Below are 16,989 nucleotides of genomic sequence, written 5' to 3' on the forward strand. Positions count from 1 at the left end.
GCCAGTATGGGAAGGTGAGGGCTGGGGCACTATAGGAACACATGGCTGGCAAGGCCTTGAACCCTCCTAGCTGTGAAGGCCTCCAAATCTGTGAGAAAGAGAACACAAGAGTCATCACTGGAAACAAACAAACGATGACACTCATAGCTCAGTTCTTGCCAGAGTGCAGAGAGCATTTCCTGTGCTTTTCCGCTATTTCACAAGTGGCTTCTTTTTACCCACCCTCTGGGTTCCAAGACAGAGGCTGTTTCAGACTACTGGCTCCAGCCTCTCCTGGTCAACACCATGATCAAAACCCCCAGTGATCATCTGCTGGACTCCCTGGAGGAGCTGCTGCCCAATGACTTTGAGAAGTTCAAGTTTAAGCTGCAGAACACCAGCGTGGAGAAGGATCACTCCCGGATACCCCGGGGCCAGGTCCAGAATGCCAAGCCAGTGAAGCTGGCCAATCTGATGATCAACCACTATGGGGAAGAGAATGCCGTGCGGCTGACGCTGCAAGTCCTGAGGGCCATCAACCAGAACCTCCTGGCAGAGGAGCTTGACAAAGCGATTGGCCCAGGTAAGCAGGTCCCATGCCCCTTCCTTTCCCAATGCAACTGCTGGCTGTTCATGGGGTGGGGTACAAGGTGCAAGAGGGAATTTGTGCTTAGACCAGTATGTTGTGACTTGAAGCTTAGGAGTCCCAGGTCTACTATGACTCCAGTGACACTGACTGACCAAGTCCTTTCTGCCACTAAGGTCTTTGGATCTGGGTTAGTATAGCTAAGGCTCCCAATGGCTTAAAAAAAAAAAAAAAGTAATAAATAAATAAATAAATAAATAATAAAAGTAAGGAGGAGAAAGGCTGAGATTGACTGCAGGGCAGAATCAGGAGAGGCAGCTCTCTGTGTCTCTCATGAGTAAATAAATCTTTAAAAGAAAAAAAAAAGAATCAGGAGAGGCAGGAACTAGATGCCTGATCTTAGAGGGTCCTTAACTTCATTGTGCTTAACTCCTATGTACCCACCAGTATCTTCAGAAAAGAAAAAAAAATGCTTGCTAACTGCCCATATCAGCAGGGTCAAGTCATCCTCACATTGAAATCTACCTAATTTCAGTTTTGAGCTCTTCTCTGACACATGTCACAAAGGTATTCTAAAATTCTCAATTCTTTTCCTTCCTTTATCTTTTCTCTTTCCTTGTTTTCCTTCCTTCTCCTCCTCCTTGTTCTTCTATTCCTGTTTTGTTGTAACTTCCTTATTTCATCACACTGTGATCAGTGAATGTGGTCTATTGAATTTTTTGCTTCTAAAGACTTTTTTTTTTTTTAAGATTTTGGGGAGGACCAAATACATGATAGGCTTAAAAAACATTGGCTAGTGTTTAAGTATTTCTTTACTTCTAAAGACTTTAAGGACACATTAGAAATATTTTCCATGTGTTTTTCAGAAGTAGAAATGTTTAAATAACATAAAAGTTCTCTACTCTTTGGAAGAGTGACGGACTAAACCATAATCTGAGTCCAGTGTAATTTGATGAGTAGAATTTTTAAAGTTAATTTTCATATTTTAAAACCTGGTTATTAGCATATTTAGGGCTTTTCATTAATTCTAGAGACAGCTTGGGGAACTTGCCTTTTCCTAGGAAGTAAAGTGTTCGCAACAGCAAAGTTTTTTAAAGTGTTTTAAATATCTCTGAAGCAATTTAATAAGAGCCTCTTCTACTAAAATTTAAGGCACTGATTATGGGTGCTTCATTTCCTTACTAGAGTAGGGTTTGCAAGTTATAGCTGAAGAAGATATTTCAGGAATTCTTTAGAATGTTAACAAATATATAAGGGGATCTCTGGTGGCTCAGCGGTTTAGCACCTCCCTTTAGCTCGGGGCGTGATCCTGGAGTCCTGGGATCAAGTCCCACGTTGGGTTCCCCACATGGAGCCTGCTTCTCCCTCTGCCTGTCTCTGCCTCTCTCTCTCTCTCTCTGCATCTCTCATGAATAAATAAATAAAATCTTTTTTAAAATACTTAATTCAAATTTTATTAATTTTTCTAATTTACCCAACAAATTTGTTAAAATGTGTCATTCATCAAATTTTGAAATTCTAGAGGCCACCAGGGTGATAATTTGTGCTTAAACTCCTTTTACACAGACCTTGAAATTAAGCCTTTGTCATTTCTATTTAATGAAACTGTATCCTGAAACTTCCAAGCAAGCTTGGTTTAAGAAAGAAAAATCAGGGGATTCCTGGGTGGCTCGGCGGTTTGGCGCCTGCCTTTGGCCCAGGGCGTCGTCCTGGAGTCCCAGGGCGTCGTCCTGGAGTCCCAGGATCGAGTCCCAGGATCGAGTCCCAGGATCGAGTCCCGTGTTGGGCTCCCTGAGTGGAGCCTGCTTCTCCCTCTGCCTGTGTCTCTGCTTCTCTCTCTCTCTCTCTCCCTCTGTGTCTCTCATGAATAAATAGATAAAATCTTTTTCAAAAAAATCACCATTTACACTTACTTATCTGTATGTTAGGATTTTCTTCACATCATGAAACCAAAGAATAAAACAGAAGTAAATTAGTTTCTAAAGTTTTAACTGTCCTTCAAATCCTGTTTTCAAATTTTTGTGCCAAATATAATTCTTCTTTATTAATTAATTTTATAAGTGAATTTTGTACATCATAATCACACCCACATTTATACCAGTAAACTAGAGTTTTTATCTATTTTACGAACTAAGGGGAACCCTGGGTGGCGCAGCGGTTTGGCGCCTGCCTTTGGCCCCGGGGCGCGATCCTGGAGACCCGGAATCGAGTCCCACGTCGGGCTCCCGGTGCATGGAGCCTGCTTCTCCCTCTGCCTGTGTCTCTGCCTCTCTCTCTCTCTGTGACTATCATAAATAAATTTTTTTAAAAAATTTAAAAAAAAAACGAACTAAGAATATCATGTAGGACTTTATACTGAAAACAAGTTCTCATGCCAAAGAACTCTGAAAAGTACTATTTGGGAAATATATAGCAAATAATTAGTATTCTCTTACTTAATGGTAATTGACTGTCATTGCCTAGAACATTCTGAACTTCTGTAATTTATTTTTTGTTTTAAGATTGTATTTATTTATTCATGAGAGACAGAGAGAGAGGCAGAGCAGGGAGCCCCATGTGGGACTCGATCCCCCATCATGCCCTGAGCCAAAGGCAGATGCTCAACCACTGAGTCATCCAGGCGTCCCTGAACTTTTGTAATTTCTGAGGTGATTTTTCCCTTCTCTTCCTTCTCCCAACCCCTGGCCCTGAGCCCTGCACATTCTAATGCCTTTGCATCCTGTTGTCTTTGCAGAGTATCTGATACAAGAAAGTGGCACAGACAGTTCAGCAATGTCTTGTTCCTTTGGGGAGAATAAGTCCAAGGGCTTGAAGATATCAGATGGCCTGGAAGGTGAGAGACAGCGGCAAAGTGGTGATGGGGCTGTCAGCCTGCCAGCCAACCAGCATGAGGCTGGAAAGGGATCCCAGAAGAAGCCTCAGAGCAGACGGAGAGATCAAAAGAGCTCAGAGTGCCTGGATGTGCTGGGTAAGCCAGGGGCCAGGAGCCTCAGTTCGTCCTCCAGGAGAAGCCCATTCCCTGGCAAGCTGCAGGGGGAGAAGGGGAGTCCTACTGACCATCTACGCAGGAATGCCAGCTCCTTAGGAAGGCTCCAAGGACTCTCCTCTGGGTCACTTACTGGGTCCCTGGGAAGAGTAAAATCCAAGATACCTGAAGAACGTTTATCATCAGGACAGAGGCGACCCAGAAGTCTTGAATTCACCATTTTTTCAAGAGAGAGAGAACTCCTCAATCCAGAAACTCTTCTGTCTCAAGAGAAAATGAGAAGTGATCATACAGACTCAGCAGCCACCCGCAGTGAAGTGGCCACTCTGGATGTAGGTGCTACTGTGGCTCCAGAGAAAGGCTCCAGGAATCCAGAACATTCCATGATCCCAAAGGAAGGAGCATTCAGGAATACACTTTCCAATGTATCATTGTCCAAAGGCAGGACAACCTGTGAGCATCCAGAATCTACAGGGCCTTCAAAGAAAAGTGGAATTGAGGGTCAAGAACCCCCTGAGACCTCGAGGGAGGTGGCAGGTGGTGAGCTCCATCAGCCTTCAGGTCCAGAAGTCCCTCCTTCTTCAGGTAAGGAAGGACCCCGGAACTCAGAAGACCTGGCATCCTTAGGCATGGTGACCTGTGCAGGTGTTCCCTCACAAGCCTTTTATCTCCACTGTGTTTATGTCACCAGATCCCTGAGTGCCCCCCAAGATCCCCAACACTTTGAGAATATGAGGTAGGCTGTGAATCCTGAAAAAGATGCATGTATGCACATCTTCATAAAATGTTGCATCAAAGTTCAGTTAGTTCTTAGACACTCTGAAATCCTTTAGAATTCCAAGGAATTCATGGACCTCAGTCTGAGCCTCTGGGAAAGATTGGGTAAAAATACCCTCTTCTCACAATGAACCCGTGGGACCCTGCCATTCACCTCCCCGGGCAGGGAGGAGAGCTGTTGGCTAAAATCCTAAATCTCTTTTACTAAGGAGGCAGAAATTAGGATTATGTTGGGTTGTGGATGACAGAAACACCAAAATAATGCTAACTGAAACAAGATAGAAGTTTGTTTCTCCTTCACATAAGTAACACACTGATGGTCCAGAACAGATGTGATACTCCATGGGCCAGGAACCCAGGCTCTTACTGTTTTTCTGCTCCACAAAGTTTGCTCTCAAACTCATGGTCTTAGATGGTGGCATCCTTATTCCAAGCAGTGGGATAGAAGGACAAAGGAGAAGACTATCATTTAGGGAAGGTTTCCAGAAGTTTCTAGAAGCCGCTCATGATGCCTTCATTTATATCCCTTTGGCCAGAATGTAGTCAGTAGCCACATCTAACTGCAAAAAATGCTGTGGGGTTTTTTTGGGGGGGGGAGGGAGAAGCCATCAATTGATAGGCTGCAATCAATTCTATCACAAGAGGAGGGAATAATGGTTACTAGGAGGGCCTCTCACAGTCTCACAGCTATGATACGAATTCCTGGGACCTTGTGAGAGAAGGTGGGAGGGTTCTAATGGATTGAGTGTGCTTCTGTTTCTTCTTGTACCTCCTGTCATTTCTGCTTTTTTAAGTTGTGTTATGGTCTTGGGGCACAGCTAGTCATAGCTGTTTGTCATCATGGTAGGTTATACCCTTCAGCCTTAAAAAGCCAAGTCTCTTTTCTTACTTCCATTTAGTTCTTCCTGAACCTGGAAGTGAGGAGAAGTCCCATTCGTTCTTTCATTCAACACACACTTCTCAAATCCTTATTATGTTCCAGGGACTCTGCTAGAGGTTAGGTTATGTACTCGGGAGCTTCCACTTGGGTCATGAGCAGCCTGGGTGGTTTTTTTTTACATATTTATTTTATTTTATTTTATTTTATTTTCAGCCTGGGTGGTTTTAAGTGGTAAAGCAAACACTAGTCAGAACATCTCACTGCCTTTATATCACCTGCTAGGTTCGTGTATGTGCAGGAGGAAGGGATAGGATTTGTAACAAAAAGGCCTTTCTTTAGGAGAAGTATCCAGGAATTCCAAGTCTCAGGACTTCCATGAGGTCTAGCCCTTAGCCCTCACTTCCACTGGGTGGTTCGCTGCCTGCTGGAGTGAAGTCAGGGGAGGACAAGCTAGAAGTGGCCACAGCCTGACCAGGACCTCATGTCCCAGACACGAGATAGCTCTCTCTGCTGTGTCTTGTAGCACACCTTCATTACATTTTGGATTTGTCACTCAAATTTTTCTGCTGTCATATCCCCAGGAAAGCCACAGGATGAGGCCATGTATCCCCTTGGCCGTGCCCAGGAAGGAGATCCAGCTGATGACACCTATGTGCATGATTCCTACAGACCTGCCATTGGTTCTGAGGATCTCAAGACCTCAGGCAGATACTCACCCAGCTGCCTCTCAAGCCAGGCCTCACTGCCTGTAAAGAACTCTGGAGACGTCCAGCAGAAGGAGGACCTGCAGATGGCTATCTTGAGCCCCAGGTCCCTGCCACAGTGTGAGCGACACATGAAGCAGGTCCAGCTGCTCTTCTGCGAGGACGACAGGGAGCCTATCTGCCTCATCTGTAGTCTGAGTCAGGAACACCGAGGCCACCGGGTACGCCCTATTGAGGAAGCTGCCCTTGAATACAAGGTAGGGCTTCTTTGGCGGGGGGGGGGGGGGGAGCTTTTTAAAGTAGCCAGTAGCTACTTTATTTTCCCAACAACGCTGGGATGTTGGTGCATTAGGCAGCATTCTTGGGCTGTAACTGGCAAAAATATAATACAAACCAGACCAGCAAAGATGAAATTTATTGGTTCATGTAGCTAAGATCCAAGGGCACTAGCTTCAGGTATGGCTGAATCCAGGTGCCCACATGTCATTAAGAATCTCTTTCTCACCGCCTCTTGGATCTGCTTCCCTTGGTATGATGGATTCATTCTTCTTTCCTGGGCATCCTCCCTGTGCACTTGGCTACAGCACCCTCAGCTTTACTCCATAAGGCAGATTTTTTTCCCTCTAGAGTTGTCACCAACTAAGGATGGCAGAAGCCAAGTTTAGGCTTTAACAAGTGCCCTTTTCCAGGTGAAAATTCAAAAGCAGCTGGAGTATGTGAAGGAGTTGAGAAAATCTGGGGAGGAGCAGAGATCTCAGGGAGATAAGAAGACTGCGAAATTTCTGGTAAGGCCAGGAGTGTTCTGTGTCCAGTCCTTGCCTGAGTTCCCCCCTGCAAAAGGAGAGAGGGGACCAAAAGTGAGCAGAAGGTCTCCAAATTATGATCTGGTTCATAGGGAAGCAGAACTTATCACATATTTAGAATCTCCTGCTCTAAAAGGGGCAGAGAGGTAACAGGAATCCAAGGATGAGCTTGTTCCTGGAGAGACCCAACTGCAGCATAGGAGGGAAATTTCCAAGGAGCCTGTGCTTTCATATTCACCACAAAATGGTTTAGAGAAATTAACGCCACAACAGTGGTTGTTGCTGAGAGATGGGATTGGGGAAATGGGAGGAGAGATTTTTCCATTTTAAATACTCCACTGTATCATCTTTATAATTGTTGTCCATTTTATTTTTTAAAAAAACATGGATTTTAAAAATTCAAATAGTTAGAGATTTTCTTTAAAACTATTATTTTGTGATGCCACAGATTTCAATAAATACACTTATTGGCCTTCTTCTGTTAAACCTGGACATGTAAATCACTTCCATTTTCCCTGCAGGCAAATTCACCTATCCCAAAGTGTCTTAATTTGTCTGACCCATTTCTGTTGGCTGGATTCCATCTCTCACACCACAATGGGAAACAGACAAAGATAAGAAAGGGCAGGAATGGGGGCGGGTATGGCATTGGCCCAGGTGTTTAACTTTTGGGAAACTCATGAAGTGTATGTAGTAAAAGAAAACCACTTTTCCAGGGTGCCTGGCGGCGGGGATCAGTCAGCTAAGAGTCCAGCTCTTAATTCCAGGTCAGATAATGGTCTCAAGGTCATGAGATTGAGCCTCGAGTTTGGCTCCACACTGGGTGTGGGGTCTGCTTAAGATTTCTCTCTCTCCCTCTCTCTCTGCCCTTCCCCTCACCACTTTGCCCACTCACCAGCTCCCATTCTTTCTAAAACAAACAAACAAACAAACAAACAAACAACCCTTTCCTATGATCCCAGGTGGCTTGGAACTTGTGGGTGAAGCAGAGGTCAGAGATGCCCCCTGCCATGAAGGTGAGACAGAAGCCTGGGCCACAGGGAAAGTCAGGGAGACAAGATCTGGTCTTCCCTTAAAATGCTCACAGTGACACGAGCTCCTGAGGAAAATGATGCTGTTTTCAAAACTTCTGCTCTTCTTCCTTCTTTCAATAGTTAAATATATGTGTGTGTGTGTGTGTGTGTGTGTGTGTGTGTGTGTGTGTATCATATGGAAGAGGGAGGGGAAACTTTTCTTTACAGCACAATGACACTAAAATAAGTGTGGAAGAATGGGGTGCCTGGCTGCCTCAGCCAGAGAGCATGAAACTCTTGATCTCAGGGTTGTGAGTTCAACCCCACAATGGCTGCACAGATTACTTAAATAAAAATTGGGGGGATCCCTGGGGGGGGCTCAGTGGTTTAACACCTGCCTTTGGTCCACGGCATGATCCTGGGATCCCAGGGTCAAGTCCCGCGTCAGGCTCCCTGCATGAAGCCTGCTTCTCCCTCTGCCTGTGTCTCTGCCTCTCTCTCTCTCTCTCTCTCTCTCTCTCTCTCTCTCTATGTCTATCATGAATAAATAAATAAAATCTTTTTTTTGTATTTATTTATGATAGTCACACAGAGAGAGAGAGAGAGAGGCAGAGACACAGGCAGAGGGAGAAGCAGTCTCCATGCACCGGGAGCCCGACATGGGATTTGATCCCGGGTCTCCAGGATCGCGCCCTGGGCCAAAGGCAGGCGCTAAACCGCTGCGCCACCCAGGGATCCCTAAATAAATAAAATCTTTTTTAAAAAGCCTGGGTGTTTTTTTAAAAATTAATTAATTAATTAAAATTTTTAAAAAGGACTAAAGAGATTAAAATGATGACACTACTTATGTCCAGTCTTAGAAGATCCAAAAGGGGAACGCCTGGGTGGTAGCCTCTGCCTTTGGCTCAGGTCATGATCCCGGAGTCCCAGGATCAAGTCCCACATCGGGCTCCCCGCAGGGAGTCTGCTTCTCCCTCTGCCTGTGTCTCTGCCTCTCTCTCTCTCTCTCTGTGTCTCTCATGAATAAATAAATGAAATCTTAAAAAAAAAAAAGAAAGAAAAGAAAGAAGGAAGATCCAAAAGGGCTTCTCCCTCCATGGAGGAATGAGAAGGTTCCCTTAGAGCCACTTCACCTTTCCTCAAAACTCTCTAGTCATGAGGAGGAAAAGCGAGATAGAACATGGGCCAGATGGCTGACCTATGTGCAGTTGTAGTAGAAGTCAAGTTCACCTACATTCACATTAATGGATTGACTGCCTCCATTCAGAGCTACACTGAGGCCCTTATGCCTGCCAGCACTTTGGCAGCAGGGTGGAGAGAAGTCTCCTTCCTGGACACTTGGTGGTCATAACCTTATCCACTTACAGCCCCAGGCATATGCTATCCTCACACTGACCTTCAAGGCAGGGAAAATGTGATACCAGGTATCCTAGTGTCCTGTGGCTGCCATAACAGAGCCCCACAGATTGAATGGCTTAAACCACAGAAATATAGTCTTTCACAGTTCTGCAGGCCAGAAGTCTACAATCAAGGTGTCAGCAGGACTGTTCCTTCTGAGGGCCATGAAGGAGAGATGTCTTCCAGGCCTCCCTTCTCAGCTTGTAGATGTCATCTTTCCCTTGTGTTTCTTTCCTGTGTCTGTGTCCCAACATCCCCATTCCAGTGGCCCACTTCACCATGACTTCATCTAAACTAATTATATCTGTAATGATGCTATTTCCAATAAGATCATATTCTTTAGGTACTAGGTTAGGACTTTAACATAAATCTTGGAGGGGATACAAATCAACCCAGAACACTAGGTTTTAGGGCATTTTACAAGAGCCAGCCCTGGCCACCCTCAGTCTGTTCTGGAAGGTTCTGGCCCATTTTGCCTACTGCTCTGAAATCCAGGCCTCCAAGAAGCTGAGGAAGCATGCTTCTTATTCGCCTCCAGGAAGTGGGCTTCTGGGGATCCCCTGGGCATACACATCCAGCACACTGCACAGACCCCTACACTTTTTTGTTCCCCAGAAACAAACTGAAACCCAGAAGCAGAGAATCCAGCACCAAATAGAGCAACTGTACCATATTCTGGAGCAGCAAGAGAAGTTCTTTGTGGCCTCATTTGAAGATCTGAACCGGACCATTGGCCAGGTCAGGGAGACGTATAGCACCCAAGTGTCCAGAGACATTGCCCTCCTCGACGAGCTAATTGGAGAGCTGGAGGCCAAGCAATGCCAGCCAGAGTGGGAGCTCATGCAGGTGAGTGTGGCTGGGCCTGGCTTTCCCCCTCCCACTGTCCCCAGTAGGATGTCATGAGCTCCCAGCACTGCCATTAGCTCTGCTCAAGTCAGTACAAGACAAGGGTCTGGTGCCCAGATCCCTTTGATGAGCTCTCAGGAGTCCAGGGTGGCCCAGTTTTCAAGGGATCCCCTGGCATCTCCCAGAAGAAACAAGCAGGGTTTGGGTGCAGTTCTATTGTAAGCTCCACCAGGCTTCCACTTTGGGTGATGAGAATTAGAACGGGGGAGAGGTGCCCCCGTTTTGCTGACAACCTGGGGATATGAGCCCAGAAGGAAAGACCAGGAGTCAGCGCAGCCCCTAGGAGACTGGTAACGGGGAGCTTCCTTCTTTTCTCTCCTAGGACATCGGAGTCACCCTGCACAGGTACTGAGAGATCCCTTCGTGTTACCTTGGGTATCCTGCAGGAAGCTGTGGGGGAAGCATTCCTAGGACGGAGATGCTCCCAACCCCGGGTCTGACTCCTTCTGGGTTCCTCCCATCTCCTGCAGCTCCTAAGGCCTCTCTGGATTTGTGTAGGGAAAATGGGAGTGTGGTCAGGAGGGACAGCATGGGCTGAAGACTGGAAAGAATGAACACAGCCTATCATGCTAATGATGGTTCCTAAGAAACCTCCCTAAAGATCGCCAATTTTGCCTCAAGAATACTGTTCCTGCGGAAGTGCCTCCCTCCCTGAGGCCACAGTGCTTATGGTCTCAGGGAGGGAAGTATTTTCTAGGAGTCGTGATGCTCTAACCCCAGACAGGGGAAGGAAGGGGAGGGGAGGGAGGAGGCTGGACATTACAATCACTCCGGAGCTTTACAAAATCCTAACCTCCAGGCCTTGGCACACAAATTAAATCCAAATCTTCAAAAGTGTGACCCTGGCATAAGTTTTTTGGTCTTTTCCTCTTTTCTGGTGGGAAAATACATATAACATGGAATTTACCACTCTAACCATTTTTATTTTTTAAGTTATTTATTTATTTATTTATTTATTTATTTGAGACACAGAGAGAGAGAGAGAGAGAGAGAAAGAGAGAGAGAGAGAGAGAGAGGCAGAGACACAGGCAGAGGGAGAAGCAGGCTCCATGCAGGGAGCCTGATGTGGGACTCAATCTCGGACCCCAGGATCATGCCCTGAGTCAAAGGCAGACATTCAACCATTGAACCACTCAGGTGTATCCACAACCATTTTTAAATGTGCTGTTCAGTGGCATTAAGTACATTTGTCTTATTGTGCAATCAACACCACCTTTGTCTCCAGCACTTTTTCATCTTCCCAAATGGAAACGCCATACTATTAAAACATAACTCCCCATTGTTCCCTCACTCAGCCCCTGGCAACCACCGTTCTACATTCTGTCTTTACGGATTTGACTACTCTAACTGCTTCACATAAGTGGAATCATACAGTATTTGTGCTTTTGTGTCTGGCTTATCTCACTTAGCATAATGTCATCAAGGTTCATTCACATTGTACAATGTGTCAGAATTTCATTCTTATGTAAGGCTGAATAATATTCCATTGTGTATACATACCACAATTTGTTTATCCCTTCATCCATCAATGGACACTTGAGTTGTTTCCACCTGTTGGCTATTGTGAATAATGCTGCTGTGAATATTGCTGTACATATATCTGTTTGAGTCTCTGCTTTCAATTTTTTTGAGTATATACCTAGAAGTGGAATTGATGTGTCATATGGTAATTCTATGCTTAGTTTTTTGAGGAACCACTATATTATTTTCTACAGTGTCTGCACCATTTTACATTCCTGCCACCCATGCACAAGGGTTTTCCCACATCCTTGCTAATACCCGTCATTCTGATTTCTTCAAAATGCTGATACCATTCTAATGAGTCATATCTCATCGTATTTTTTTCTTATTTCTTATCATGTTTATCTCAACAGAAAAGTACTAAAGAAGTGTAATTAATTTGACATAGATAATTCTGGGATGGACATTTCAATATCACACCATTATAAGGCTTTTAGTAAAACCCACTGTGGTTTTTATGTCAGTGGTTTTTAAAACTCTTCAGGTGATGCCAATCTGTGGCCAAAGTTGAGAACCAGTGTTTAAAACTCAGAGTCCAGGGAAGACCTTCATTGCAAAGTCCAGGTGGGCTGGGTGTTCCTGTAGAGGCTGCACTTTATTGCCATCTCATGGGAACTTGAGCTACCCCTATGCACCAGCCCTCTCTGGCCAACAGTCTTTTGTCTCTAGGGTCAAGATGGTGACTGTTCCTAAGCTGTGGAACACTCCCCTAGAGGTGGAAAAAAAGATCCAGTTGTTCTACCGGAAATCAGAGTTTGTAGAGAAGAGCATGAAGTACCTCTCAGGTAGGTGGGCTTGGGGGGGAAATGGGAGGCACTTCCCTCCTTCCCAGGAGGCTCACCTCCTCCCTGAGATCCTTGTGGTCCAGAACCCTCTGACATCCCTTCTCCATCTCCCATGGCCTTTCTAATGCTGCCTTCAGCCTCTTTCTGATCTGTCTCTACCTGGGGAACCTAACTCAAGCTCCCTTTCTTCTTTTAGAAATGCTGTGTTCAGAAATAGATATCTTCAATGGTGAGTATGGTGATGGAATAATGTGCTTGCCGGGGGTTACTGTGATATTCCCTATGCTGTTGATTTCTGGACATTATTTAGAAAAGAGAAAAACACCTGCAACAAAGTCAAAAAAAAAAAGCTTCCATAGGCTCTCTGCTGGACTTGTTCCCTGGGTCAACTCATCAGACCACAGAGTCTTCAAGGCAGGCCCCAGGGTCTAGGAGGAATGGGGTTAATCCAAGCAGAGGAAGCAAGGTCCTGAGTTGGGGTGGGGGTTCTTGTCTTTCCTTGTTGTGGTGACCAGGGTAGATTTAACCTCTCTGAATTGAAATACTTAGGTTTTTTCCCCCATCTTCTTTCTCTCTGTAGTTCCAGAACTCATCTGTGCTCAGGCACATGCCGGTAAGTGCCCAGACTAAGGCAAGTGTACTTTACCTGCTGAGTCCCTATGCTGACCTCCAGTGCATTCAAGAAGACTGTCCCTCCAAGTGTCTTGGAGATGGGGAGAACCCTGTAGGTATGTTGCCCATGGACCCCCAGCTAGGTATTCTAATTCTTTCTGCAGCTAATGTGATTCTGGATGCAGAAACCGCCCACCCCAATCTCATCTTCTCAAATAACCTGAAGAGTGTGAGACTTGGAAACAAGCGGAATCGTCTGCCTGACAATCCAGAAAGATTTGATAGTTGCATCATTGCCCTAGGCCTTCCAAGCTTCTTCTCTGGCCGCCATTACTGGGAAGTAGAGGTGGGAAACAAGACAGGGTGGATCCTGGGCATCTGCAAAGCATCCATGAGCAGGAAAGGGAGCATGACTCTGTCACCTGACAATGGCTACTGGGTGGTGATAATGATGAAGCGGAGTGAGTACCAGGTGTCCACCATTCCCCCAACACGCCTGCAATTAAGGGAACCTCCCAAACGTGTGGGCATCTTCCTGGACTATAAGGCTGGAGACATTTCCTTTTACAACGTAACAAACAAATCCCTCATCTACGCATTCACTGGCTTCTCTTCCTCTGAGCCCCTCCAGCCGATCTTCAGCCCTGGAACACATGATGGAGGGAAGAACATGGATCCTCTGACCATCTGTCCAGTGGGTGACCAGGAACCTCACTGAATGCCCTTTATATCTCTCTTCTGGCTCCCAGCCTTGAATCTTGGATCTGTACACTCAACTGTCATTATTCAATGCCCACTGGGTTCCAGCTGCTGTGGGTATAATATAACGAATTATGAAAAGAGTTCCTGTGTCCAAAGAGCCTATGGAATGGTAGCAGAAATAAACTAGGTACACAAATACTGGTAAGCCAAAGGTGAAGAGAACACATGTACTGATGACACCTCAGAGGAGGAAGTACATAGCTGTTGCTTAATGAATCCTTGTATGAATTAGCACCCTAAGATGCCCCTAAGGCAGAGATCTTACCCTCATTTTCCCTCAGAACTCTGTGGCAAGGATGTGTCCCTTCATTCTGTTCTCTTCTTTCGTGAGGAGTTGGAAAGCTGAGATAAAACAAGTTGACTAGTTTGTTCTCTTTTTGTACCTGGATTAATGAACTATGGATCTTAAGAGAATTGGCTAGGCCTCATAAATAAATCAATTAGAAAACTTGGTCATAATTGCACTTAGTCTGCATTCAATCTGTTACTTAGTCAATCATTGTGAGATCCCATTTCCCTACTGAACATGAAAAAGATGGAGCTGCTATTGTGGGAAAATATTTGACACATATTCCGAGTGTCAGATTTTTAAAAAATTCTGTCCTGATCTGTACCTGAAAATCTGTTCTATTTCACAGATACCCCATTTACAGAGATATAAAGAGAAAGGATGTAAGAGGGAAAAAAATAATCAAATGAAGATTAGATTCCAAACCCCTCCACCCCAACTCATCTTTCCATCTTCACACTAGAGCCTAGACTGGATCCAAGTTTTCCATGATTGTGACCAGAAAACACAGGCCCTGATTTCTTCATGGAGCTTTGTTCTGTGCACATAGTCCATACTCTGATAGAGTTCATGGGCTCTATTTGCTTAGCTGTTCCCAATTCTCTCTTGCTATACCCTTCCCATGAACAGCTTCCTGTATTCTTTCCATTACTGCCTATACACATTTTTTTCTATTATTCCTAAAATGGCTCCAGAATGTGAACTATTTGATAACACTTGCTATAGTTGGCCATACAATCCTTCAAGATTAAATAATGTTTCATGCCCAAAGCAAAGTTTTTGTCATTTGAAAATTTGTGCTCATTCATTAGAGATGAAATGGAGTTTTGCCTGTTTTAGTTTATTTCATTATCTGTTAGTGACACTGTGAATTTTCCACGTGGACTTCGAACTTTTGCTTCATTCTACAGAAATAGCACAGCTCCTTTGACTACTTGTTATGTAGAATCTAGATATTGAACTTCAGTTGTCTGTAGTACTTCTTGATAAATATTTTAGATACTAAACATTTGTAAGATGAAAATTTCCCCGTCTGGTGTATTCTTTATTGAGATATAATTCACAAACCATAAAATTCACCCTTTTAAAGTGTATAATTAAAAAAAAAATAAAATAAAGTGTATAATTGAGTTTTAGTATATTCACAATGTGTACAAACATCACCACTAAATTCAGATCATTTTCATCACCCCAAAAACAAGCCCTGCATCCACTGGCAATCATCTGCCACTCTCCATACCCTCAGCCCCTGGCAACTACTACCCTACTTTTTGTCTCTATGGATTTGCTTATTCCAGACATTTCATGTACGTAGAATCATACAAAATGTGGCCTTCTGTGACTGGCTTCTTTCACTTGACGTAAAGTTTTTGTGGTCCGTCCACATTGCAGCATGTATTAGTACTCATTGCTATTGCTGAATAATCATGTTATATGAATATACATTCGTGTTTAGCCAATCATCAGTTAATAGACGTAAAGATTGTTTCTTTTCAGCCATTACAAATACTGCTGCTATTCACATATAGGTGTGGTATGGACATATGTTTTCACTTTTCTTGAGTTTATGCCTAGGAATGGAACTGCTACACCGTAGTAATTCTGTGATAATATTTTGAGAGACTAACAAACTGTTTCCAACATGGTGATGCATATTTTCAAATGCCTTTTTTTTTTTAAAGCTTTTGGGGTTTTTTTAGATTTTACTTACTTGAGAGAGATACCAAGAGAGAACACAGACAGGGAGGAGAGTGAAGCAAACACTCCACTGAGCAGGGAGCCTGAGATGAGGCTTGATCCCAAGACCCTGAGATCATGACCTGAGCCAAAGGCAGACGATTAACCCACTCTGCCCCCCAGGGGCCCCCCGTTTTTTAATGGTATTTTTTTATCTTTTGAAATGTTAATGATAGTTTCGTTTTCATGACTTCATAGCCTTTGCCTTTGTCTTTTGTCAGTTGGCCGGAGCTTTCTGTAAGTTGGAAATGTATAATTCTTTATGTGGTCTTTCTTTTACAATTATTTTCCATTCTATTACTTGTTTATTATTATTGGGTTTTTTTAAAAGTATGTATGTATGTATGTATGTATTAATTTATGAGAGGGAGAGATAGAGGTAGAGACACAGGCAGAGGGAGAAGCAGGCTCCATGCAGGGAGCCCCATGTGGGACTCGATCCCAGGACCCCCATCACGCTCTTGAGGGAAAGGCAGGCATGCTCAACCGCTGAGCCACCCAGGCGTCCCTATTACTGGTTTTTTGGTTTTTTGGGTTTGGTTTTTTTTTTTTCTTTAGTTTTCTTAAAAATACAGTTATACAGGACTGTATCTTACTTCAAGGCATTTCAGTTGTTTTGCCTCCACATTTAATTAATGTTCTTTTAATTCTTTTAATTGTGTTCTTTTAATTCCATCTTTTGTATATAGTATGAGGACACGAGTCTTTCTTTCCAGAAGAATGGATAATTTTTGCTAGCATCATCTATTTTACACCAAGTTGAAATGCTACCCTTTCATATGGGTTCCATACATTCAGATCAACTTTGACGCTTTTACTCTTTTCTATTGTTCTACTTACCTCTAGCTCAAACCATGCTGCTTTGATTGAGGGAGGTTTTGTTTTTTTTGTTTGTTTTGTTTTGTTTTGTTTTATTGTTTGCTTTGGTTTTTGATGAATGCAAAAACAAGTGTTCTTTATTTTTAGAAAAACTTCTGTTGTACCGTGCAGTTGTGACATTAATCTGTAATATATTTTAAACCACGGCTAAATAAATAAATAAATAAACCACGGCTAAACGAGTTACCTATAATTAGCGTCAGAAAAAAAAGAACACAGGATGGCCTGTTCAAATCGCAGGGTAGAAGCTGGCAAGCGGGGAGGGGGTTGCCCGGTTCTGACTGACGAGCCGCCCCTAGCGAAGTGACAGCTGTGACAGGACCCAGAACCATGCATGGACCCTAACCTGCCGCCCACTCACGGCCAATCGGA

General features: G+C 44.1%; 1 protein-coding gene across 2 annotated transcripts; it reads left to right on the forward strand.

Moving 5' to 3' along the window:
• Nucleotides 1–263: 263 nt before the first annotated feature.
• MEFV (MEFV innate immuity regulator, pyrin) lies at nucleotides 264–14,176 on the forward strand. Of its 2 annotated transcripts, none has more exons than XM_041748947.1 (10): nucleotides 264–562; nucleotides 3,300–4,136; nucleotides 5,790–6,169; nucleotides 6,602–6,697; nucleotides 9,742–9,972; nucleotides 10,355–10,377; nucleotides 12,223–12,338; nucleotides 12,535–12,567; nucleotides 12,919–12,951; nucleotides 13,115–14,176. In XM_041748947.1, exons 1-10 carry the CDS (start codon nucleotides 286–288, stop codon nucleotides 13,666–13,668), a joined length of 2,580 nt encoding a protein of 859 aa, XP_041604881.1. In that variant the 5' UTR covers nucleotides 264–285; the 3' UTR covers nucleotides 13,669–14,176. The 2 variants fall into 2 exon arrangements, with proteins under 2 accessions (XP_041604881.1, XP_041604882.1); XM_041748948.1 differs by having other exon boundaries at nucleotides 5,790–6,133.
• The last annotated feature ends 2,813 nt before the right edge of the window (nucleotides 14,177–16,989 follow it).

The sequence above is a fragment of the Vulpes lagopus genome, chromosome 3 (genome assembly GCF_018345385.1).
Source record: "Vulpes lagopus strain Blue_001 chromosome 3, ASM1834538v1, whole genome shotgun sequence".
In the NCBI taxonomy this organism is placed as follows: domain Eukaryota; kingdom Metazoa; phylum Chordata; class Mammalia; order Carnivora; family Canidae; genus Vulpes; species Vulpes lagopus.

Excerpts from the sequence above, each read along its gene's own strand:
- MEFV (XM_041748947.1), top strand. The coding sequence starts at position 286 with ATGATCAAAACCCCCAGTGATCATCTGCTGGACTCCCTGGAGGAGCTG. Across the intron at positions 4,137-5,789 it reads AGAAGTCCCTCCTTCTTCAG|GAAAGCCACAGGATGAGGCC; the intron begins GTAAGGAAGGAC and ends TCATATCCCCAG. Across the intron at positions 6,170-6,601 it reads AAGCTGCCCTTGAATACAAG|GTGAAAATTCAAAAGCAGCT; the intron begins GTAGGGCTTCTT and ends GCCCTTTTCCAG.